The sequence below is a fragment of the Myotis daubentonii genome, chromosome 10 (genome assembly GCF_963259705.1).
Source record: "Myotis daubentonii chromosome 10, mMyoDau2.1, whole genome shotgun sequence".
Taxonomy (NCBI): Eukaryota; Metazoa; Chordata; class Mammalia; order Chiroptera; family Vespertilionidae; genus Myotis; species Myotis daubentonii.
This window is the reverse complement of record NC_081849.1, coordinates 84,861,768-84,884,773: the sequence shown is the minus strand read 5'-3', so window position 1 is coordinate 84,884,773 and position 23,006 is coordinate 84,861,768. Positions and strand designations below refer to the sequence as shown.

The following is a 23,006-nucleotide window of genomic DNA, read 5'->3' as shown; positions in this document are numbered from 1 at the left end:
CCCGTGTCCAGTGGGACGTACTCGGTGCCGTGGACCAAGCGGAGAGGGATTTTCTCACCGTGGCACTCAGAGAGCCCAGCGAAGACAGACGACGAGAAACAACCGTAGCAGGCGGTGCGCGGGCGTGAGGAGGAGCCACGCGGAGGCCAGAGAGATGGGGGGGGGCCCTCAGACCCGGGCGTGGCCAGCAGCACAGGGGCTTGGGCATCTGGCTGGCATCTGAGGGCCGTGTAGCAGGAAGGACCCTGGGAAAGTCGGTGGGGAGTTGGCGGCTTAGCAAGCAGAGCGCCGTCTGGTGCCTGTTAAACTGCAGCTGCAACACGGGCTCCTCGAGGGGCAGATGGCCGGGGGGAGGGGGTGCAGGATCCGCTTCCCATGCATCGGCTGTCAGGTGGGCTTGGAGGCCGGACGGGGGCACTGAGCATGGAGGGGGGTCCCCGGGGGTCAGATGGGCTCGGGGGCCAGACGGAGGCACCGAGCATCGGAGGGGGGTCCCCGCGTCCTCAGCCCCGTGTCTGTGGGTAAATCATGGGGACATGGAAGGGTTCCGCTTCCAGACGAGACCCTGCAGGAGGCAGAGCTGTGTCCTCCGCGGGGAAGAGAGACGCAGGCGTGAGGAGAACCGGAGGCCACAGGCTCCCCGCCCGCGGCTCCCTCTGGCTCTGACCCTCATAGTCTCTGTGGCCCGTGGTTTTCCTGCGGCTCAGGGTCCCAGCGGAGCCCGCTCTCCCCGCACTGCCAGGGCCTGCCACGGCGTCCTGATCGTCTCCTCTGCCCCTCCGTCCGTCCATCCACGGGGCCGGGGGTGGGGCGGGCCCAGGCTGGCTGGCTCTGGCTTCCCTGGGTTCCCAGAGGCCCCCTCAGGCTTGGCCGGGGGTCGGGGAATATTCAAAACGCTAAGGGGATGGGTCAGAGGAACACAGTCATCACCGTCCACTTTCGGGGACAGTGGTGAGGCCCGGCCCTTGGGTGTTGGGGGCGGACGTGCAGACCAGGGGGGCCTTGAGCAGGTGACTCTGGGCAGCTCTGTCCCTGGCCAGTCACTGAGAAGAGGAGAAATCATCTCTGCTGAAGGCCTGGATACTTTTTAAAAAAAAATATTTTCATTGATATCAGAGAGGAAGGGAGAGAGAGATAGAAACACCAATGATGAGAGCGAATCATGGATCGGCTGCCTCCTGCACGCCCCCCACTGGGGATCGAGCCCACAACCCGGGCCTGTGCCCTGACCGGGAATCGCACCCTGACCTCCTGGTTCCTAGGTCGACGCTCAGCCACTGAGCCACCCGGCCGGGCGAGGGCCTGGCTTTGTGGGCCTCTAACGCGTGTCAGCTGGACGCTGGGCGACCGGGCGGTCCCGTCAGCGTCCCTGAGCGCCCTCCCGTGTCTTTGGTTCTAGTTATTAAAGAGGAGGCGAACCACGGCGAGGCGGCCGAGGACCTGTGCAAGGCGGGCGCCGAGCGGGCCCTCGTGCTGGACAGACTTGCAAGTAACGTCGCCAAACGTAAGAGCTCTCTGCCTCAGAAATTCGTTGGTAAGAGTTCCACGTTTGCTGTCTCTTACGATCATCGGTGTGGGTGTGAGCCGCCCGGTCGCTAGCGGAGGGCCGGAGAAAGCAGACAGGGGTGGGGAGGGGGTGCCTTCCTTAACGCCTGGGCTTTCCCCAAGGGGCTCACATAGTTCAGACGTTCCCCCGGGGGCTCAGCCGGACGGTGTCGGGGCCGGGCACTGGCTGGGACCTGCCTGTGGACACTCGGTGGGCACTGGGGGTGGCGGGTCCGTGGGCCCGGGGTCCGAGCGTGGACACTGGGGGTGGCGGGTCCGTGGGCCCAGGGTCCGAGCGTGGACGCTGGGGGTGGCGGGTCCGTGGGCCCAGGGTCCGAGCGTGGACGCTGGGGGTGGCGGGTCCGTGGGCCCAGGGTCCGAGCGTGGACGCTGGGGGTGGCGGGTCCGTGGGCCCAGGGTCCGAGCGTGGACGCTGGGGGTGGCGGGTCCGTGGGCCCAGGGTCCGAGCGTGGACGCTGGGGGTGGCGGGTCCGTGGGCCCAGGGTCCGAGCGTGGACACTGGGGGTGGCAGGTCCGTGGGCCCAGGGTCCGAGTGCGGCCTGGCTCACGGCACAGCCGGACACCCCATCCTGAGCTGGGCGCAGCCGTTGTCACACGGAGCGCCCTGCCCCCGCCCTTGCCGGGTCCTGGGCAGACTCGGGCAGCGCCAGCCGGGAGGAGAGCCCTGGAGAGGGGCCGGCCGGGCGTGTGCTCCCAGGGGCGTCTCCATCGGTGACGGGCTGTGAGGGTGCACGGGGCACCGCCCGCAGGAGCGCGCCATCTGCTGTGGGTGATGGGCGGACGCGCCGAGCGTCACCGGGCCGCACAGGAGGGCAGACAGGAGGGCAGAGGCGTGGCTCGGCCACCTGGGTGTCGGTCACAACCACGCGCTAACATGGTGGCCTTGGTTTATTCTGTGTCTCACTGGGTTTTGTAAAGTAAGGCCAAGGTTGTGAGAACATTTAGCAACTGTCAGTATTAAGGTCAGCTGTTACCACTGGGATAGAAAGACAGAGGACGTGGGAGGGGCCTCAGGGGGGACAGGGAGGGGCCTCAGGGGGACAGGGAGGGGCCTCAGGGGGACAGGGAGGGGCCTCAGGGGGGACAGGGAGGGGCCTCAGGGGGACAGGGAGGGGCCTCAGGGGAACAGGGAGGGGCCTCAGGGGGGACAGGGAGGGGCCTCAGGGGGGACAGGGAGGGGCCTCAGGGGGACAGGGAGGGCCCTCGGGGATGAGCACAGGCTTTAAAGGGAGGACTGTCCGTGGTTGGGAGTTGAGAAGGTGGCGGAAGGAAGTTAAAGACACTTTTGCAAACCACCGGCTGGGCCGCTGGGGAGCCGCCCACACATGTGAGCTGCAGGCTGTGCCCAGGAGCCCTGCACTTCCTGAGCAGCGCGGGGCGGAGTCATGGGCCCCAGGAGGATGCTGGCCCTGGGGCGTCAAGTCCCCTGGGCTGAGGGGGCCCGGGGCCCACCCCTGGGCTGAGGGGACGCGGGGCCCACCCCTGGCGGTGGGACAGTGGCCGTCGGGGACCAGGGAGAGGCAGCAGGGCGGACGCAGCGGAGGCCAGAGGCCTGTTGGGGTCACTGCCTCTGGGAAGGGGCGCTGGCGGCTTCCTCCTCGCCCTGCCAAGGCCTCTGTGGGGACGGTGGGCCGGTTTGAGCTTTTGGAGACTCCGCCCCGTGAGCCTCTGTGGAACCCCTGCGGCTGCCGCCGGGGAGACCCCAGTGTAGGTGCTGTCTTGAGGCGTCGGAGCTCCCCCGTTTAAAAAAAAAGAAAAGCCGCTCCCGGGCCACGAGGCTGTGCAGCCCCAGTGTGTGCGCAAAACAGCCATCAGAAGGCGGCCGCAGCCGTGTGCCTGCTGTGTGCCTGTGTGTGCCTGTGTGTGCCTGTGTGTGCCTAGCCCGTGGTCGGCAAACTGCGGCTCGGGACCCACATGCGGCTCTTTGGCCCCTTGAGTGTGGCTCTTCCTAAGCCTTAGGAGTACCCTAATGAAGTTAATAACAACGTCCCTACCTATAGAGTTTAAGTTTAAAAAACTTGGCTCTCAAAAGAAATTTCAATTGTACTGTTGATATTTGGCTCTGTTGACTAATGAGTTTGCCAACCACTGGTAGCCGTGTGCCTGCCCTGTGCCTGCCCTGTGCCTGCCCTGTGCCTGCCCGTGTGCCTGCCATGTGCCTGCCGTATGCCTGCCCATGTGCCTGCCCTGTGCCTGCCATGTGCCTGCCCTGTGCCTGCCGTGTGCCTGCCCTGTGCCTGCCGTGTGCCTTCCCGTGTGCCTGCCGTGTGCCTGCCGTGTGCCTGCCCATGTGCCTACTGTGTGTCTGCCCTGTGCCTGCCGTGTGCCTGCCCATGTGCCTGCCGTGTGCCTGCCCTGTGCCTGTCCATGTGCCTGCCCTGTGCCTGCCATGTGCCTGCCGTGTGCCTGTCCATGTCCCTGCCGTGTGCCTGCCCTGTGCCTGCCCTGTGCCTGCCGTGTGCCTGTCCATGTGCCTGCCCTGTGCCTGCCGGTGTTTCCCCAGAGGCTGGCGATGCCAGGCTTCTCTAAAACGACGGCCCTCGGTTGCTGGGAGCTCAGTTCCCCTCCCGCCTGGCGCACCTTCTCCTCCTCTGCAGTCACACGGGAGGCGGGTCTCCAGGTCCCTTTACCACTGGACGGGCTAATCCTCGATGTAAACTCAGAGGCCAGGGAGGAGCTGTTGTCACACGCCGGCCGGTAAGGGGGCGGGAGCCGTGGAGAGCCTCCAGGTCTGCATCCAGGAGGCTGGCTGGTGCCCTGGAGCTCATCACCGGGCTCCGTGGCCCCATCTCTGACGGGGGCCTGACGCCTCCTGCCCAGAGCTATTCTGGGGACCCACAGGCCCGATGGGGGCGGCGGTGCTCTTAACACTGGATGCGCCTTAGAACCACGAGCTGAGAGCGTGTTCATGTTGCAAATTGCTCAGAATGGCATATATTTTGGCCTAATTTGTGGCCTGTGATTAAAATTAAACTTGGGCATGAGTGTAAATAAGTATTGGTTTTGGTGGCTGCGTTCCTTGCCATCAAAGAAGTCATCCTCTGAGAGCCTAGACCCAGGCCCACGGGACTGGCCCCCGGCCAGAAAGGGGCCCCGTTCTGTAGCAGCGCCGACCGCCGCCACGGTCATGCAACTTTTTGCAAGAAAAGCCGCAAGGCGTTGTGCGTCCACCGCCGTCGGTATTGGCGGCGGCCGCCCGCTCCTTTCTACCTGCAGAGCCCTGGGCCGCGCGGGTGGCGTCGGGACCCTTTGTGTCCCCGAGAGCCTCTCAGAGCCAAGATGATGATGGCGGGACCTCGTCTTCTCCCGAAATCCCCGCGAGAGCACTTTCCCCAACCTTGGCGTTCAGTGTCCCCCGGGAACGTGACCTGAGCTTCGCGCTCGGGTTCGAGTTTCCCAGCGTGTGACCCTGGGGACTCCCGTGTCCCCTTCATTTCCGGAAGTTCTCGGAGGGCATCTCTGGGGGCCACCAGCTCTCCTGTCGGGTCGCCTGTCCTGCATGTCTGTGAGGACGTCACCCTCTCTCTTCTCTGCGTGCGCCCGGGCTGTGCTGGCCTCTGTCCGCGCCTGCACGGCGTCGTCCGTTCTGTTCCTGCTGCCTCGGCCCCACGTGTTGACCCGGAGGCCACGCCGTTAGGATGAGCTCGGGCGGAGGCCGCAGCCCCTCTGCAGGGCATCCTGTTGTTGTGACGCTCAGCCTTCCGGGATCTTCTGTGGGGTCCGAGGCACGAAGCCCGACCAGCGCTTCCTCTCTTCTGTGAAGTCCGCGCTTCTCCGGGCAGCCCGCTCGGCGGTGTGCGGCTTCCTCCTCCCTTTGAACCGCCAGAGGTGCCCTCGCAGCGAGAGGACGTGGCCTTTCATCTCCTCGCTCTTCTCGGGCTGGTGCCGATCGGCTGAGGGCCCGACATCCTTCCCACTGTATCTGGGGCGTTTTCTTCCTGTGAGAGCGGCCGATGGGCGTCTCTGAATCTTGAAAGAGTGCCGAGGGGGGTGGGGAGTCAGGTGAGGCGGGTGGAGTTGCTAAAGGCTGTCTCTTTTATGTAAATATCTGTGCTTTTATTGATTTTCTTTTTAGAGAGAGAGGAAGGGAGAGGGATGGATGAGAGAGAAATAGCATCGATCGGCTGCCTCCTGCACACCCCCACAAGGGAGGGAGCCCGCAGCCCGGGCCTGTGCCCTGACCGGGAATCGAACCGGCGGCCTCTTGGCTCCTGGTCGATGCGCAACCGCTGAGCTCACCGGCCGGGCTGAAAGGCCGTCTCTCGGCTCGCTCCCCCTCGTGCTGAGACGGGGCTAAATGCCCCCCACTCCTCGGCACGGACCCTGGTGGGGCGGGCTTCCCACCCCAGGCGTGGGCCCCCCCGCGCAGGGGGCGGCTTCACCGCGAGGACCCCTCGGGCTCCGCGGTCCCGGGCACCTGTCCGCACCGTGAGGTGGCCGCGGCGTGGCGAGAAGCACCTGCCTCCCGGATGCTGAGCTGGCGCGGGGTTGGGGGGCGGGGCTGGGCTGTCCCACGGGAGGACCGGGAGGTGAGGGGAGCAGCCAGGCCACGTGCTCCCTCCTCGGTCCTGGACTTGCCCACACGTGCGTCTCCTCAGGACGTGCCTCTCTTCCCGGTCGCCCCCGGGGATTGGGGGGCTCATTTACTCCTTTGTGGGGTGTCAGGGAGCAGGAGTCCTGAGGCTGTGTCACTCGGCCACCATCTTCCGAAACGTGTGTGTGTGTGTGCGTGTGTCCCACATCCGTCTGTTGTCGGCACCAAGCTTTAAAACACCCGGCTTCGCTGGTTCCCGGGGAACCAGAGGGCCATGACCTTGGGGGGCGAGCAGGGTGGCTTGGGGGGCCACAGGCACCTTTACGTTTATGAGAATCATCCGCAGGGCCACCACCCCCCCCCCCCCAGCCAGATCTGGCGAGGGAAGGCTGGGCGTGAGCCCGAGCGGCCACATCCTGTCCTGGGTGAGGGTAACGACCTTAGCACCTCACCCCAACTCGGGCAGTCGTGGTTTCCGTCCTGCCGTCCGCCCCTCCGCGGGCCTCCTCTGTGCCCTCACCCCCTGGCGAGGGCAGCCCTGCTGGCGCTGTCGGCGGAGGGGGCGGCGGGCCGCCCGCCAGGTCTCAGGACGCCCGGCACATTGTCAGGGCCTGTGCCTCCCTGACCCCCTCCCCCCTCCCCGTGTGTTAAAAAGCCGTTATGTGATGAATGTCTGTTACAGGTGAGAAACCAGGCCTTAAGGCACTTGGAAGGCGAGACCGACTCCTGGGCCATCACCGATGGCCACAGAGCTTTCTAAAGAATTATTAGTACCTGGCCAGGGCTCAGTGGTTAGAGCGCCGGCCTGCGGACGAAGGGTCCCGGGTTCGATTCCGGTCAAGGGCACGGACCTCGGTTGCAGGCTCCTCCCCGGCCTGGGTACCAGTCAGGGCGTGTGCAGGAAGCAGCCAGTCCGTGTGTCCCTCTCACATCGATGTTTCTCTCTCGGTCTCTCCCCTCCCACTCTCTCTAAAAATCAATGGGAAAATATCCTCGGACAAGGATTTTAAAGCACAAATTATAGGAATTATTGGCAAGTCTGCGAACTGTGGGGTGGTCTGTGGGGTAGTTGGTCCTTCTGTGGCCCAGTCTGGCAGGAGGCCCGGATGTCGGCGTCAGCGTGGAGGTGTGGGACCCTCCTGCCCCTCCTCCCGCCACCCTCAGCGATTGCCTGGGACTCCTAGGCGAGCCGAGTCAGCTCCCTCCTCCGTCCCTCCCGCCTGCTCTTCCCTGGGGACTTGAGACGGGCTTTCTCCCTTCAACCCTCAGTGGCTTCAGTCGTCCTCTGGCCCAAGCCTCTGCGGGGTCTAGCCCTGCCCCCCGAGCCCGCACTGCCCCCCACCCTGTGCCCAGGGCTCAGGCCCCATGACTTTCTTCCGCCCCCAAGCTCCAGGCTCCTCTGACCGGGTTCCTCTTGCTGCGGGACCCAGAGCCGCTCTCCGGCTGACCACCCCCCTCCAACCCCCCCACCGGGAGCCTGGGCGACACCGTCCAGAGGACGCGGGATGCACCGTGTAATCAAGCTTCGGGTCCCCCCCCCCCGGCCCTCTGTGCTGCGAGGACGGGGACCATTCTTCTTCCTGGCTCTCCTCTCTGTCCCGCTGTCGGGTCCGTAGATGTCCAGGGAAGATGTGTGGAAGGGAGGAAAGAGGCGGGGCGGGGGGGCGGGATGTAAATGGTCCCACACATGTGAGCTACCCGCCTGGGAGTAGAGCAGCCCCGGGCCTGACGCTGACTGCGACGTGACCCACCCGCGGCCTCGGTTCCGCGGAGCTTACAACCCATGTTCCCAGAAGGTGTCCTTCGAGGAAGTTCGTTTTAGCTCTTTATGAAAACGTTCGCTCCAAAGCCACACAGATGTCAGCTCTCGCGGGAATCGCTTCCTGCAGACGCGCTCAGACGTGCGTGTCCGTGGGCAGCGCGTGCTCGTGGCGGGTCCCGGGCAGTGGCCCCCCGGGGCGTCTCCTGCTCGGTCACGTTTTGCCGGCGCAGGTGAGCGCGCCTCCCCCACCCGGTGCTCTCCCGTCTCTGCGGCGCAGGGTCCCGGGTGGCGGCCGAGGGCGAGGCAGCGGATCCCCCGGGGGCGCGGGGCGGGGCGGGTGGGTCTGCGGGGAGCCCGTCGCGTGGGTAGGAATTCCATCGCACAGACGTCGGCTCACCCGCTGGTAGGCTTCCTCCCCGAAGAGCCAAGCTCCGCATTTAAGCACATTATGTCATGTTACCCTGAGTACGTGCGTGGCCCGCTGCTGTGAGTAACCACGTCATCACGCAGTTACTGGAATGCGTATGACGAGTTATGAGTGGCTCGGAGCACCGCACTGAACATACTCGTTCCAGCGCCGAGCTCACATGTAGCCGTGTGTAATTAATACAGAGTTCTGTCTAGAAGAGACGGCCCTGGCTCAGTCCGTTCGAGTCTGTGCCGTAGGTGGACGGGCACCGTTTTGTTTCCCGGCCTGCTTACTATCTGTCCCCCGGATCCCCCTAAGTGCCCCCAGGCGGGCTGCCAGGCTGCCCGGAGGCGGAGCGGCCTCGCCCTCCCCGGGCTGGGGGTGCGGGCTGTGTCGCCCCCGGTCCCGGCCTCGCTGACCGCCTGCCTCCCACAGGGGACAAGTGCCTGCCGGACGCGCCCTATGACGGCGGCAGCGGCTACGAGAAGGAGAACGAGCTGATGCAGACGCACGTGATGGACCAGGCCATCAACAACGCCATCAGCTACCTGGGCGCCGAGGCCCTGCGCCCGCTGGTGCAGACGCCCCCGGGCGGCGCCGAGGGGGGCGCGGTCCTCAGCCCCCTGTACCCGCTGCACAAGCCGCCCGGGGAGGCCGCACGGGCCGGCCTGTCCGCGCAGGACAGCGCCGTGGAGAACCTGCTGCTGCTGTGCAAGGCCAAGTCCCTGTCCTCCGAGCGGGAGGCCTCGCCCAGCCACAGCGGCCACGACTCCACCGACACGGAGAGCAACGAGGAGCACCGGGCCGGCCTCCTCTACCTGACCAACCACGGCGCGCACGCCCGCAACGGGCTGGCCATCAAGGAGGAGCTGCCGGCCTACGAGGTGCTGCGGGCCGCCTCCGAGGGCGCGCAGGACGCCCTCCGCGTGGTGGGCGCGGGCGGGGAGCCCCTCAAGGCCTACAAGTGCGAACACTGCCGCGTGCTCTTCCTCGACCACGTCATGTACACCATCCACATGGGCTGCCACGGCTTCCGCGACCCCTTCGAGTGCAACATGTGCGGCTACCACAGCCAGGACAGGTACGAGTTCTCCTCCCACATCACGCGGGGCGAGCACCGCTACCACATGAGCTAAGCGCCACCCGTGGGCCAGGACCGCAGCGCCAGGCCGCCCGATGCTGCCATGTGGACCGGACCGACCAGACCGGGGCTCGCTTTTCCAGGGATAGGGGTGGCTGTTGCTGTTTTTCTAAGTTGGCTGGGAATTTGATCTGATGGAGGTAACCGATGGTACACATGGCGTGTTGGCACTTGATGTTTCTCTCTCTCCTCCCTTTCAGTCCAAAAAAATCCACAGAAATAATACCCTGGGGTGAGGATTAACAAAAAAAAAAAAAAAAGGATGGAGCCCACAGAGGTGGCCAGGGACTCTGTGCTCAGCACAGCCTGGCATTTTGAAACTGGCAATGAGCATAACCGGCACCAGGTGGACGGGCACACCTGCCCCCGTGGCCGGCCTCCACGCGAGAGCCTCCGTGGGCCCTGTGCGCGCCCACCCGGCCCACGGTCAGGCGCTCGGCCTCGGGCGGGGCTGACCCGGAATTGTACGTAGCCCTTTGCTGAAACGCTTCCCCGCTCCTCACTGCCTCTTCTAGCCCATGGACTGGCCCTTGACACCCTCCTTGTTGGGGTTTTCACTGTAACGCTGTTTCTCTGAAACATTGTATTTAAATAAGGTTTCCTAGGTTGGCAGCGGGTGATTAAATTATGTGGGGCCGGTGGCCATGCTCGGGCCTACGCTGCAGGGCTCCCCCAGCCAGGAAGCCGGCCCCTGCCTGCCCTCCGCCTTGTCCTTCTGTGCTTGTCCAGCTGTTGGGCGGCGTGGGTGTGTGTCTCGGGTTTCCTACTCGCTCCCTGGGTTTAAAATGAACGTCAGGTGGTCCGGCCGGTGTGGGTCAGGGGTTGAGCATCGACCTATGAACCAGGAGGTCACAGTTGGATTCCCGGTCAGGGCACATGCCCGGTGGCAGGCTCGATCCCCAGTGTGGGGTGTGCAGAAGGCAGCTGATCCATGATTCTCTCTCATCATTGATGCCTCTCTCTCTCCCTTCCTCTCTGACATCAATAAAGACATATTTTAAAAAATAAGTAAGCCCCAGGGGAAGGAGGGCTGCAAGCCCCAGGCCAGACTGTTGGATATGAGGAGAATCTCAGTTCGGCCTCACTGGCCTCCCCGGCCCCAGCTTCCCGGGTGCAGGAAGCCTGCCCCTGCCCGGCCAGGTCCCCCCGCCCCGCGGGGCTGAGCAGGGGCCCGTCCGCGCTGGACGGCACTCGGGCGAAGGGCTGTCCCAGCCCCAGTCGCTTCGGGTACCAGCCTGTCCCACGTCCAGCGCGGACGCAGCCGCATCACGAAACCGGAGTGTCCGCTGGGAAACGGCCACCGGGATGGAGCTGGGAGCCTGTTCTGTTTCATTGTTTTGTGTTGTTTTGTGTTGTTTCGTTTCATTTTGTTTTGTGTTTTGCTGTGTTGTGCTTTCCTTCTTGGGTTGGTAATGATGACATTATATTCTGAGACCAAAATGTTGATTTCTCACAGAACAAGAACTGGGTGAAAGGTGACATGAAATGGCCCGGCGGCCAGGCCAGGAAGCGGGTGCCTTCCTCGCGCCTCGGGTCCCAGTAGCAACCGGGGAGCAGCTCCCCCCAAACCCTCCCATCTCGGCCTCCTCAGCGTGGGGTGTGGCGGTGGGGGGTGGGTGTTTTACTTTAAAAGGAGCCTGAAGAAGCTGTCGTTCAGAAGGCTGCATGCAGCCGTGCGATGGCTGCGTGGCCCGTCAGGCCCCCTTGTCTGTGGGCGAGCAGTCAGGGCCCACGCCGCCCACAGGCAACGGCACCTACGGGTCTGGGAGTGAGGAGACGGACGATGTTAAATTATTCCAGAAAGTGGAGAACCAGAGTCCCTTTTGTACACATTTTGAAAAGCCTCTTCTGTAGACATAGAACCAATAAACTGGAGTACTGCCTGCCTCACCATGACGTCCGCCTTGTCTAAGGGGAGGCGCTGCGCGGGGCGGTCCCTGCGGGCTCCGGCCCAGGCGGCCTGCATGCGGCCGAGTCGGGGGGGGGGGGGGGGGTGTTCCCAGCCGCCTGCGCGCCTCCTGCCCCCTGTGCTGGGCGTGGGGCCTGCGGGTGCATCACAGGGTGGGGCAGGTGGCGGGCAGCCAGAAGGACACCCGGCCTGCACAGCCCACCGTGGCGCACTCCGGGGCGGCGGGCCCACGGCCAGGGGCACTGAGGACAGAGGACAGTGACCAGTGCAGCGCCTCCCACAGGGCCTTCACACGCAGGCCGCACGCTCAGCCAGGGCTGGGGGTGCCCGAGGGCTCGGCTCCGCCCCAGAAGGGCATGACAGCAAACACACGGTGGGCGCCAATCCTCCCTTCCGGAGAAATAGGCAGGCGTCGTGTGGGTTCGGATCCAGAAGCAAGGGGAGGCGAGCAGGTCGACACTGCACAGCGTTGGATCCAGATGGTGTGAAACCCCCGTGAACCTTGGACTCCCGCCTGCAGAGCCGTGAGACTAAATGTCTGTGAATCAGCTGCTGGTTGGCCTGATGGTTGTAACGGCCGCCCCAGGGAACTGAGACGGGCTCTGTGAGCGCCGGCTGCACCATCATCCAGCTCAGATGGTCCAGCCGTTGTCCCCGAAGGATCCGGGAGGCCCTGACCCCCAGCTTCAGACCCCAAGGGGTCACTAGGGAAGGGGGGGCAGGGGGCGGGCGGCCCCGAGCAGCAGAGGCAGGAGCCCCCCTGAATGCCCTCTGCAGAGGCCTTAGCCGCCAGCACGGGGGGCTGAGAAGAAGCCATTGGCGGGGCATCGGACACTGGCAGAGCCATTTGGGAGGGAGGCCGGGGAGGGGCCAGTGGGGGCCCAGGCCGTGGTGGGCGGGTGGGCCGGGCCCGAGAAGCTGTGGGAGAAAAGGGGAACTCACTGCACGGGCGGCCTCGGCGGGACCCGCTGCTCAGAAATGCCCGCTTCCGGGCGCGTTTCCCTGGAGAGGAAGGTGACACCTCACTGTGAAGTCCCCTCGCTCTTTCCACTGGGGGCCAGGCCAGGGACAGGGCGAGGCCACATCCTGAGCTCCGTCCCCCGCGCGGCCCTCGTCCATCGGGGGCCAGTGGGCACCTGGGGGGCTGGGGCGCCGCTCCTCCCCTCAGCAGACACACCCCCACGGTCCCACACAGGCCAGGGCCCAGCGGCTCGGGGAGGGGATTTGCATAACAGGGATAATTTGGTACCAACGCCGTCCCCACAGTGCACGGCAGGGATGGCGGTGCAGCTGGTGAGTCTCACTTCCCCTTTCCCATGTGCTGCCGGCGAGCCCAGGCGGTGCTGGGCGTGTGAATTTTCCAGAGGCTCTGTTCCCCCCTCCTCCCCCGAACCAGCCAGGCCGCCCCCTCCCCCTTCGTGGCCCATCCCGGGGCCCCTGGCCTCAGGCTCCCGCTCCCAGGCCCCTCCCTGGCTCGTTCTGATTCCCGTGGTCACCAAGCAGGGCCCGCCCCACTGGGGTCGCCCCCAATAGCTCGGCTCAGGACCACGGGGGCCCAGGCTGTGCGAATGTGCTCACTAGGCCTCCAGGCCCGTCGCCGCCTGTGACGCCTCAGTGCACCTGCGGGACCTCCCTCAGGCCACGGCTCCTGCTTCCTGTGGCGAGGGCGGGCCCAGCCCACAGCGAGGGCCGGGTTTCAGGGTCCCCCGCCCTCTGCGCACAACCCTTCACAGAACCTGCCTGGGCCCCCTGCCCACGCCAGGCTCCCACCCCTTTAAGCCACCAAATTCCTTGTCAAAATGGATTTAGGCTTCCCCGGGGGTAATCATTGTGTCCAGCCACTGGGGGGGAGGGGGCTTCTCTAGGATCTCGGGAAAGCTGACGCCACACTGAGACCCCCGGAGGCGGGAACCGTTCTAGGGGCCAAGTTCACACTCCACCTTGGCGTCCGGCTGGGGCCAGTCCTGAAACCCAAGGAAGTGTCTACCCTCATTACAGTCTTCACTGAGGCTTGTTGGCCCAAAACACAGGCAATGCTTCTGGGATGCCCTATGCCTGGGGGAAACTGAGCTTGTTGAAGTACTAGGCTGAGCTTCTAGTGCCACAAACATAAACTTCATCACAGTCCTAACATTCACCCGAACCGTAACCCTAACCCTAACCCTAAACATAAACTTAACCCTAAACATAGCCATAGCCCGAGCTCTAGCAGTAAACCTAACCCTAACCCTATCCCTAACCCTAACCCTAACCCTAAACATAACCTTAACCCTAAACATGGCCATAGCCCTAATTCTAGCAGTAACCTTAACCTTAACCCTAACCCAAGACCTAACCCTAACCCTAAACCTAACCCTAGCCCTAACCCAAACCCTAACCCTAAACATACACTTAACCCTAAACATAGCCATAGCCCAAGCTCTAGCGGTAACCTTAACCCTAACCCTAACCCTAGTCCTAACCCAAGACCTAACCCTAACCCTAAACCTAACCCTAGCCCTAGCCTTAACCCTAATCCAAACCCTAACCCTAACCCTAACTCAAACCCTAACCCCATCCTAACCTGAACCCTAACCCTATCCTAAATTTAACCCAAATTCTAGCCCTAGCCCTAAACTTAACTCTAACACTAGACCAGTGATGGCGAACCTTTTGAGCTCCGCATGTCAGCATTTTGAAAAACCCTGACATAACTCAGGTGCCGTGTCACATATAAAAGTTTTTTGTATTTACAACCACAGTAAAACATAGACTTATATTTTTGATATGAATTTTATATATTTAAATGCAATTTAACAAAGAAAAATCAATTAAAAAAATGAGTTCGCATATTACCTCTGACACGTGTCATAGGTTCACCATCACTACCCTAGACATAAACAGAGCCCTAGCCCTGACCCTAATCCTAACCCTAAACATATACCTAACCCTAACCGTAACACTAGCCCTGAACCTATTCCTAACCCTAACCCTAACCCTATCCCTAACCCTAGCCCTAGCCCTAACCCTAACCCTAGCCCTAACCCTACCCCTAACCCTAAACCTAGCCCTAAGCCTAACTCCAACCCTAGCCCTAACCCTAACCCTAGCGCTAACCCTATTCCTATCCCTAAACCTAACCCTAACCCTAGCCCTGACCCTAACCCTAACCCTAACCCTAACCTTAGCCCTGACCCTAACCCTAACCCTAACCCTAGCCCTGACCCTAACCCTAACCCTAACCCTAACCCTAACCCTAACCCTAGCCCTGACCCTGACCCTAACCCTAACCCTAAACCTAGCCCTAACCCTAACTCTAATCCTAGCCATAACCCTAGCCCTAGCCATAACCCTAGCCCTAGCCCTAGCCCTAACCCTAACGCTAACACTAGCCCTGACCCTAACCCTAACCCTAACCCTAACCCTAACCCTAGCCCTGACCCTGACCCTAACCCTAACCCTAGCCCTAGCCCTGACCCTAACCCTAACCCTAACCCTAGCCCTGACCCTGACCCTGACCCTAACCCTAACCCTATCCCTAACCCTAGCCCTAACCCTACCCCTAACCCTAAACCTAGTCCTAACCCTAACTCCAACCCTAGCCCTAACCCTAACCCTAGCGCTAACCCTATTCCTATCCCTAAACCTAAGCCTAACCCTAGCCCTGACCCTAACCCTAACCCTAACCCTAACCCTAGCCCTGACCCTGACCCTAACCCTAACCCTAGCCCTGACCCTAACCCTAACCCTAAACCTAGCCCTAACCCTAACTCTAACCCTAGCCATAACCCTAGCCCTAGCCATAACCCTAGCCCTAGCCCTAGCCCTAGCCCTAACCCTAATACTAGCCCTGACCCTAACCCTAACCCTAACCCTAACCCTAGCCCTGACCCTGACCCTAACCCTAACCCTAGCCCTAGCCCTGACCCTAACCCTAACCCTAACCCTAACCCTAGCCCTGACCCTGACCCTGACCCTAACCCTAACCCTAGCCCTGACCCTGACCCTGACCCTAACCCTAACCCTAGCCCTAGCCCTGACCCTAACCCTAACCCTAACCCTAACCCCCAGCCCTGACCCTGACCCTGACCCTAACCCTAACCCTAGCCCTGACCCTGACCCTGACCCTAACCCTAACCCCAGCCCTGACCCTGACCCTGACCCTAACCCTAACCCTAACCCCAGCCCTGACCCTGACCCTGACCCTAACCCTAACCCTAACCCCAGCCCTGACCCTGACCCTGACCCTAACCCTAACCCTAACCCCAGCCCTGACCCTGACCCTGACCCTAACCCTAACCCTAACCCTAACCCTAGCCCTGACCCTGACCCTGACCCTAACCCTAACCCTAGCCCTGACCCTAACCCATGCCTGGCCGGCTCTGAGCTCTTCCAGAGGCTGAGTGCCTGGTGCCTGGTTCTGCAGCCTCTCAAGACCAGGTCTCCGTTCCTGGAGCCTGTGTGAGTCTGCGTCAGGCTCTTGGGTGCCGAGTGTGGGGCCACTCCTCCATCAGTCTTTGAGGGCCGAAGTCTCCTCTTGGTCACCCCAAACCTCCACAGCAGGCAGGGGTCGGGGCCTGCGGCCGGACGGTGTGAGCATTGGGGTGACCCGCGCCCGGCTCCTGGCCCTGAGGTCTGTGCTGCCCTGGATCAGGGGTGGGGGGTGTGGCCTGTGGAGTCCCGGGTCTGGTCCCGCCAGGGCGAGCACAGGCAGGGCCGGAGAGTCAATAAGCCCAGGAGCTTTCCCAGCAGCACACGCTCACGTGGTGAAGGACGTGACGGGAACGATGGGATGACACCCCCTGGCCGTGGAGGGAGAAGGCTCCACCCGCCCTGGATGGTGGCCTGGACCGGCCACAGCTCCGCCCAAGCCTCCCCTGCGTCAGGGCAGGGCCCTTTCCCCGGAGAAAGGCGGCAGCGAGGGGCCCAGGCCACAGGCTCCGGGCTCCCTGCATCCTCTCGGCATCTCGGGGGGGTCTCGTCCCGGAGACAGGCTGTCCTGGGGGAGCAAAGGGGGCTGCGAGGTGGAGAAGGCAGGTGTGAGAAACGCTCACGGTCCGAATTCAAATAACAAACTGGGAGACATGAAGCATGGCAATGAGGAGGCTTTAATGCGGTCTTGCAAGAGCGACATCTGTGGACAGGCGGCCTGGAGTCCGTGGGCAGGTGGCCTGGCGTCCGTGGGCAGGCGGCCTGTGGCGTGGGGAGCCCCTGCCCGGTTCCTCAGGGCAGCCGAGGACTAGGGGTAACAGTATCCCCCCATCGCCCAGGCTTACGGTCTCCTGTTGGGTTACTTGAACTTGACAAAAACGGGCCAAGGCCTTTCCTGGTTGCCTCCACTCCCTTGGTCTGGTTGGGGGGCGGATCTTCCTGGGAAAGGCGCTGCCGGTCAGTGCACAGTCCTGTTCCCTCCCCTGCCCTCCTCCCTGCGTCCCATCTGCCCTGGGAGAACTCATACAACTGCCCCGTGCTGTTAGCTTTCCCCACGAGAAGTCCACGCTGCCGGGATGGCTCAGAGGCCACTTCCTACCGCAGGATGGCCACTCGCTGCAGGACCACCGGCCTCTCAGCCAAAGGCAGGGACTGGGGCGGGGTGGGGGTGGGGGTGGGGAGACGGGACATTGTCCTAGGAAATACTCAGCTAAACCAGAGGAGGGAGGGAGGGAGAGGGGGGGGGAGAGAGAGAGATAGAGAGAGAGAGAGAGAGAGAGAGAGAGAGAGGGGGAAAGAGGGCTGTGAATGCCCTGAAGGGCAGGGGCACTGGGAGGACCAGTGGGGAGGGCAGGGGAGCTGCAGGGCTCTGGGTCCCCTCTCAGCAGGACCCGGGGAGGAAGCAGGACAGGAGCCCTGCTGGTCCTGAAGGCCAGGCTGTGGGGCAGTGGGCTCCCTGGAGGAAGGGTAGGCGGAGACGGTGAGCATCCGTTTCAGGCAGTGAAACCAGGGCCAGGGAAGCACATGACCTTTGCCAGGTCACAGGGAGTCACCCTTGGGCCTCCTCCCTAAAGCCCTCGCACACAGAGAAACGGTTATGGGCGAAGGGAAAGGCCACGCGCCCTGCCCGGACTGTGGCCCTGCACGTGGCCTTGGGAAGGCTCTGGGAGAATGGGCGCAGGTGCCTGTGACCCCACGTCCCACCGCCCCTCATGATCACCACCCACACGCGTGTCGCTGTAGGAGGGCAGCCTCAGGCAGCCGCCGTCCCTGCCGGCCTAGAGGCCCCACCATGCCTTGCGGGAGGGGCGGGGGGGGGGGGGCGGCCTGAGTGTCTCTCTGCCCCTCACCGCAGGGGACTGGAGGCAGGAGGCTGGGTGATGTTCCAGGTCCAGGGGTGGAGCAGACCCTGCCTCAGAGGGACCCTGTGATCCTCAGGCCCCGTCAGCCTTGCCCGTGAGTGGCACTCCTGAGGCCACATCGGCTGGGGCTGGGGCTGCAATGGGGGCAGGGGTGGGGGGGGAGTCTTGGGTTTCGGCGCTGAGGCTGGGGCCTCGGTCTCCTCTCCTTATGGCAGGAGGGCGCCTGCCCCCTCCCCGGCCCGGCCTCACTCAGTGTGACCTGTAGGGCCCACCCTCCGGCCTGGGTAACAGGTCTGACCAGGGGCCCGAGCGTCTGTGCTCACACGTGGAAAGCAGGCCATGCCCGAGCCTGGGCCGGTGAGTCCCGAGCCTGGCTGCGAGGCTTGGACCTGAAACAGACGGCGTCAGCGGGGGCCGGGTTGGTGTTGTCCCCGCCAGGTGCTGGGACCCACCTGAGAGCCGGCGTCCTCACAGGCTCCTGTTCCCGTCAGCAAACATGGACCCCGAGGCTCAGACAAGGCAGGTAAGCCCAGCGTCATCTCGGGACCGGTCACGCCACGGCCAGCAGCCGAGGGACAGCACCGCGCCCGCAGAGAGGGAGTCAGGTGCCTGAGCAGCACGGGGTGCTGTAGGCGGCGCGGCCCGGGTCTGCCGGACGGGGCAGGCCCACCGGGCTCAGCGCCTCGGCCCCTGGGCTCTGGCTGGGAAAGAACAGAGCCAGACGCGGACTGCAAGGGGCGGTTACTGGGCAAATGGGAGGCAGCGTGATTCCTGGGAGAAGCGGGCTCAGGAGCGAGCTCTGGGGGAAGGGCCTGGGGCTGGGCGGAGGAGCCCACGGTCCTGTGTCTGGCCTGGGGGCGGGGAGGGAGGGGGGGCAGGGACACGCTCAGCAGAACATTCAGCAGGTCCCAGGCGTGTGCTCTCAGGGCCCGGTCCCCACTGACGGACTGGCCGGCACGGGCGGGGTCAGGACCCACTGCGGCTGGTCCGACGGCAGGCGGCAGCGTGGCTGCTCCTGCTGCTTCTCTGGGCCTGGAGCTGGAGTGACCGAGGCCTAGGTGTCATCTGAGGGAGGGAAGTCGGGGGCCAAACCGCCTGCCAGCGATATGCTGGGGAGGAGAGGTCACCCGGGGCGAGGCACCCCTGCAGTGGACTGTCCCGCCTGGTGACTGCACCTGCCCTCGTCCTGCTCTGCCCGTCCGTCCACCTGCCGGCAGCGAACATTGCTTTTACTGGGGAGGGAGATACCGGTGTCGCTAAGAAGTACCTTCGTTTGCCAAACAGCTTCCGATGCCTGAGCCTCGGGCTTGCTCAGAGGTGACGGCTACAGACGGTTTGTTCAGGCTCTGCCGCTTGGTGTCATCTGTGCCGGGGGCGGTGTGACCCCGTGGCAGCACTGCACGCTGGGAGCTGGGGTGGACACAGTTGTGGGGGGAAACATGGTAAGGAAACCTGAAAATTCCCTTCCAAGTCGTGTGCCTGGCTTTGGTGATGGAGCGAGGAAATGTGCTGAGGAAGACGGGTTCAGGGGGATCAGGAAAATGGGTGGGGAAAAAGCCCCAAAATAAAGGCACAGCTGGACCGAACCGTCACTGGCCATTCTTTTCAGTGTCAGCCAAGGTGTCAGCCAGAGACACGGCACAGCGTGCGATGAGCCTCCGTGGCTGTGGCCGCCAGGCGGACAGTGCAGATGTGGCTGTGGGCAGCTCTGCGGCAGCGTGCTGGGACCCCGTGCCGGGACCCCGTGCCGGGACCCCGTGCCGTGACCCGGTGCCGTGACCCTGGTGCCGTGACCCCGGTGCCGGGACCCCAGTGCCGTGACCCCATGCTGCGACCCCTATGCCACGACCCTGGTGCTGCGAGACCCCTGTGTGGCGAGACTGTGTCTGTCTGGCTCCCCCATCCCCACCCCAGCCCCCTCCAGGTCCCACACAGCACCCAGAGCAGGGCGGCTCCCAGGGACCAAGGTCCCCTCCCCGGTGAGGCCTGGGGTCCCGCTGGGCCTGCCTGGGACCGAATCCTGAAAGCCGCCTTCAATATTCAAATTGTGCAGCAACTTTCACTTCCCCCGGGGCCAGGCCGCTCTGCCAGGGAAGTCGCATTTGCCTGCGGCACTGCCTCCCAGGGACTCTGGGCCTCAGGGTGTGGGAACTGGCTCTCCCCCAGGCCGAGGCCGCGGGGTCCCGGAAGGTCCCGGGCGGTGCCTGCGCCCACTGGTCCGCCCTGACCTCCAGTCCCCTCCCGACCATCCGCCTCCAAAACAGAAACCGATGCTGGTGGCAGCGGAGGGTGGGATTCCCACAAATGGGGAAGGAGCGGCAATGCCCGCGGTAGGTTCTTGCAGGATCATCTCCTCCCAGAGAAAAAGAGGAAAAGAGGCAAATCACTTTCCTCTTGCTTCTGCTTCTCCTGCAGAAACCGCTTGCCTCACTTCCTCTGCAGTTGGAGAAACGTTCCTTGTGAAAGCTGCCGTTTCCACACAGTCCCCGCTTCCAGGCGCGTTTTGCATTTCAGGATCCGGCCCCCACCAGCCCGGCCCGGCCCTGTCCAGGGTGTGAGCGGCCCGGCATCTCCCTGAAGACAGCTGACTCCAGTCACCTGGTTCTTCCTTCAGGGGAGCGTGTGGGTCTCCCAGGACCCCAGGGCCAGGCGGGATGTGGTTCTGGAAGGTTCCACCGGAGGACTGGAGACCTCCCAGCATTGCCTGTGACCACGTCCACCAGCAGCAGCCACTGAATGTCCAGGCTTCTGTGTGTCCCCAGGGCACGTAGCCTGAGGACGCCAGCGGCACGTGCTCAGGGCACCTAAGGGAAGTCGGGCAGCTCCCCATCCCACCCACCTGGGGGACACGTGGGAAGGAAGTACCTGGAACCGTCCTCCGGGGAGTGAGCTGTTTGCCTCTGGGCCCCGGGCTCAGGTTCTCAGGGAGATGCATTCGGAGGACGCGGAGGCTGAAAGGGAGCCGCCCCAGCCCCCCCTTTACCCCCTCCCCCCGTAGCACCCCCTCTCCTCCTGTCCGGGGGACCCAGGGAAGCACCGCCCACGTACAGGGACCTCCCAGAGCATTCTGCAATCTAGTAAACTAAGCACACATTTTTAATAAATTTAAAGTGAGGCACATTAACATAAAGTGAAGGAACTTACAGTGGGAGCTTCAGCAAATTCACTGAACATTCCCTGGCGTGGAGTGGGAGTTCTTCAGACCACAGGCACATCTGCTGGGCTGCAGTCCGCGGCCTCTGGAGCCTGGAAGCTGAGGGGCGCGCTCCCCCTAGTGGTGAAGGGGCGCACGGGCGGGACGCCAGCCTGGTTCCCAGGACAGGACCCAGCCCAGGAGCCCCACGGACACCAGGCCCAGCGCCTCGCCCAGAGGGACAGGCTGCGCCCCGGGGGCTCCAACGCACAGGCCGCCCAGCAGTGACGGTGGGACAGGCTTGCAACCCGGCCGCCTCGGTGTCCTTTGCTGATGGTTTGTCTCCAAACACCCCCGAGCCTGTCCCTGGCTATGCTCCTCCTGCGAGCAGTCCTTGCACAGACGTCGCTGACACCGAGCAGATCTCCCCACCGGGGCTGCCGGAGGGCCTGGCTCGGACCCCGCCTCTCCTAACTGGACAGAGCCCCCACTCCTGGCTCCCTGACCTCTCTGCAGAGCTCACCCTGGCCCTGCCTGCCCTCCCCATGGCCTCGGGTTCCCGGAGCCCAGCTCTCATTTCTCGGCAGGGGCAACAGTCCCTCCTCCCTCCCGTGGCCAGTGGCCGGGTCTCCGAAGCGAACTGACCACAGACGGGTCCACAGGAGAGGCTTGTGATTCTGCTTGAGATGGAATTGGGGGGGGGGGGGGGGGCGGTAAGGACTTCAGAGAAAGACGAAATAGCCAGGCTTGGAGGCTGTTGTCCATGCGGACAAAGGTCAGGTTCCCGCTGACCAGTGCAGAGGCCCTGAGACCCAGCTCGGGGGCCCCCCCCCGCCCCCCATGGTGCTGCCTGGAGCAGCAGCCACATTTGGTGAGAGATTCCCGGCAGAACGGAAGCCCACAGCAAGTCTGGCGCAAAGAGCTCCATCCTAATTTCTGCAACTTCTTATGGTCTGAGATTTTCAACTAGAACATGTTCTAAGTGAATAAAAAAGATATTTTACTGAGACCAAAGACACGTGGGTGAGCCTTAACCTCACAGGATAAGGGTGGGGTCCCAGGCAGACCCTCTCCTGTCCACCCCCCACTGTCCCCGCGGGTCTAAGCTGACGGTTTCTGCCGGTCCGTTCCTCACACTCGGCCTCCGTGGACTCATGGGCTCGCGCCCGTGGACGAGTCTCACCCACAGATCTTCGCAGACCACCCTCCTCGGCCCGAGGCCTCGTTTCACCAGGGCCGCCCGTGCGCGTCCGTGCTCTCACTCCTCCCCGTGAGGTTTTGCTAAAAGGATGCACAACCTCTGCTTTTCCCGAGACACCATGTCCTGACCACAAAGCTCTCATTGGACAGACACCGAGAGCCCGTACTTCTCCGACTCCTCAGGGCTCACATGTCAGAGCTGAAGAGGAGAGTGGAAGGGACAGGGTGTTAGCAGGCATGAGCCTGTCCCTGGCGCTCCCAACTCCTGCTCTCCTTTCCTCCTGGTGACCCTTAGGAAACATTATTCTTAGGGAAAATCAAGCACAGGAAGCATCAGGAAGACAGGAGCACAAAGATTCAAATTCCAGCACCTAAATGGTTACACAGGGTGAGCACAACAGGCTTACAGTTATTCGCTTGGAAAATAATACAAGAATAAACTGTCTCGCACTCACACTGTAAGCCTACTTCTGCCCAGCCTGTGTTCTATACCAGGCAGGGCCCAACCCGGGTTCCGGGCCTGGACGCGCGGGTTCTCTCACACCAGCCTCAGCGCTGTCCGTTTACAGTACTCCCTCCTGTTCCAACCTGATCAGCATCGCAGAGGCGCTCCTCTAGTCCATCACATGCTTTATCGAGTTATCAGGGAATTGGTTTCCTTGCTTTTAAAAAATGTCCTAACTTCTCTAGAACATGATGAAGCCTGTGCTACGTCCCACGTAAGTTAGCACATCTGCTGCTGCGGAGGAAACACTACCCCGAGCCCCCCACTTCTGGGACTAGGTGTTTCTGACTCGATTCCTCAACTTGGGTGGACTTCTAGAAGCGTCTTAAGTAATAAGTTCACCTCCAGTTCCCCTTGCTAATCGGCCTGTTGCGTGCGTGGCTGCAAGAAAGACAAGCCCGGCTCCTTACTTCACAACGTTGCTCAACCACCCGAGTTACAAGCGGGGAGGTGCCCCAGCCTTTTGAGGGCACGTGGGAGGGGCTCATCGCCCATCACCCCTTTGTCAGGCAGTGAGGCCAGGCCGGTCTCCCGGCCCAATCTCGGCCACCCGATGGTTGGTAAGTGAAAATACT

General features: G+C 63.2%; 1 protein-coding gene across 12 annotated transcripts in view; it reads left to right on the top strand.

Annotated features, from left to right (window-relative positions):
* The window catches only part of IKZF1 (IKAROS family zinc finger 1), a 76,315-nt gene extending 65,013 nt beyond the window's left edge, over positions 1-11,302 (top strand). For 8 of the 12 annotated variants that reach the window (XM_059655933.1, XM_059655943.1, XM_059655938.1 and 5 more), the window contains 2 exons: positions 1,400-1,534; positions 8,707-11,302. In XM_059655933.1, coding sequence (XP_059511916.1) covers positions 1,400-1,534; positions 8,707-9,407 — 836 coding nt within the window. In that variant the 3' untranslated portion in view covers positions 9,408-11,302. The remainder of the gene's footprint in view (positions 1-1,399; positions 1,535-8,706) is intronic. The other 4 variants (XM_059655944.1, XM_059655942.1, XM_059655934.1 and 1 more) reach the window with 2 other exon arrangements.
* The last annotated feature ends 11,704 nt before the right edge of the window (positions 11,303-23,006 follow it).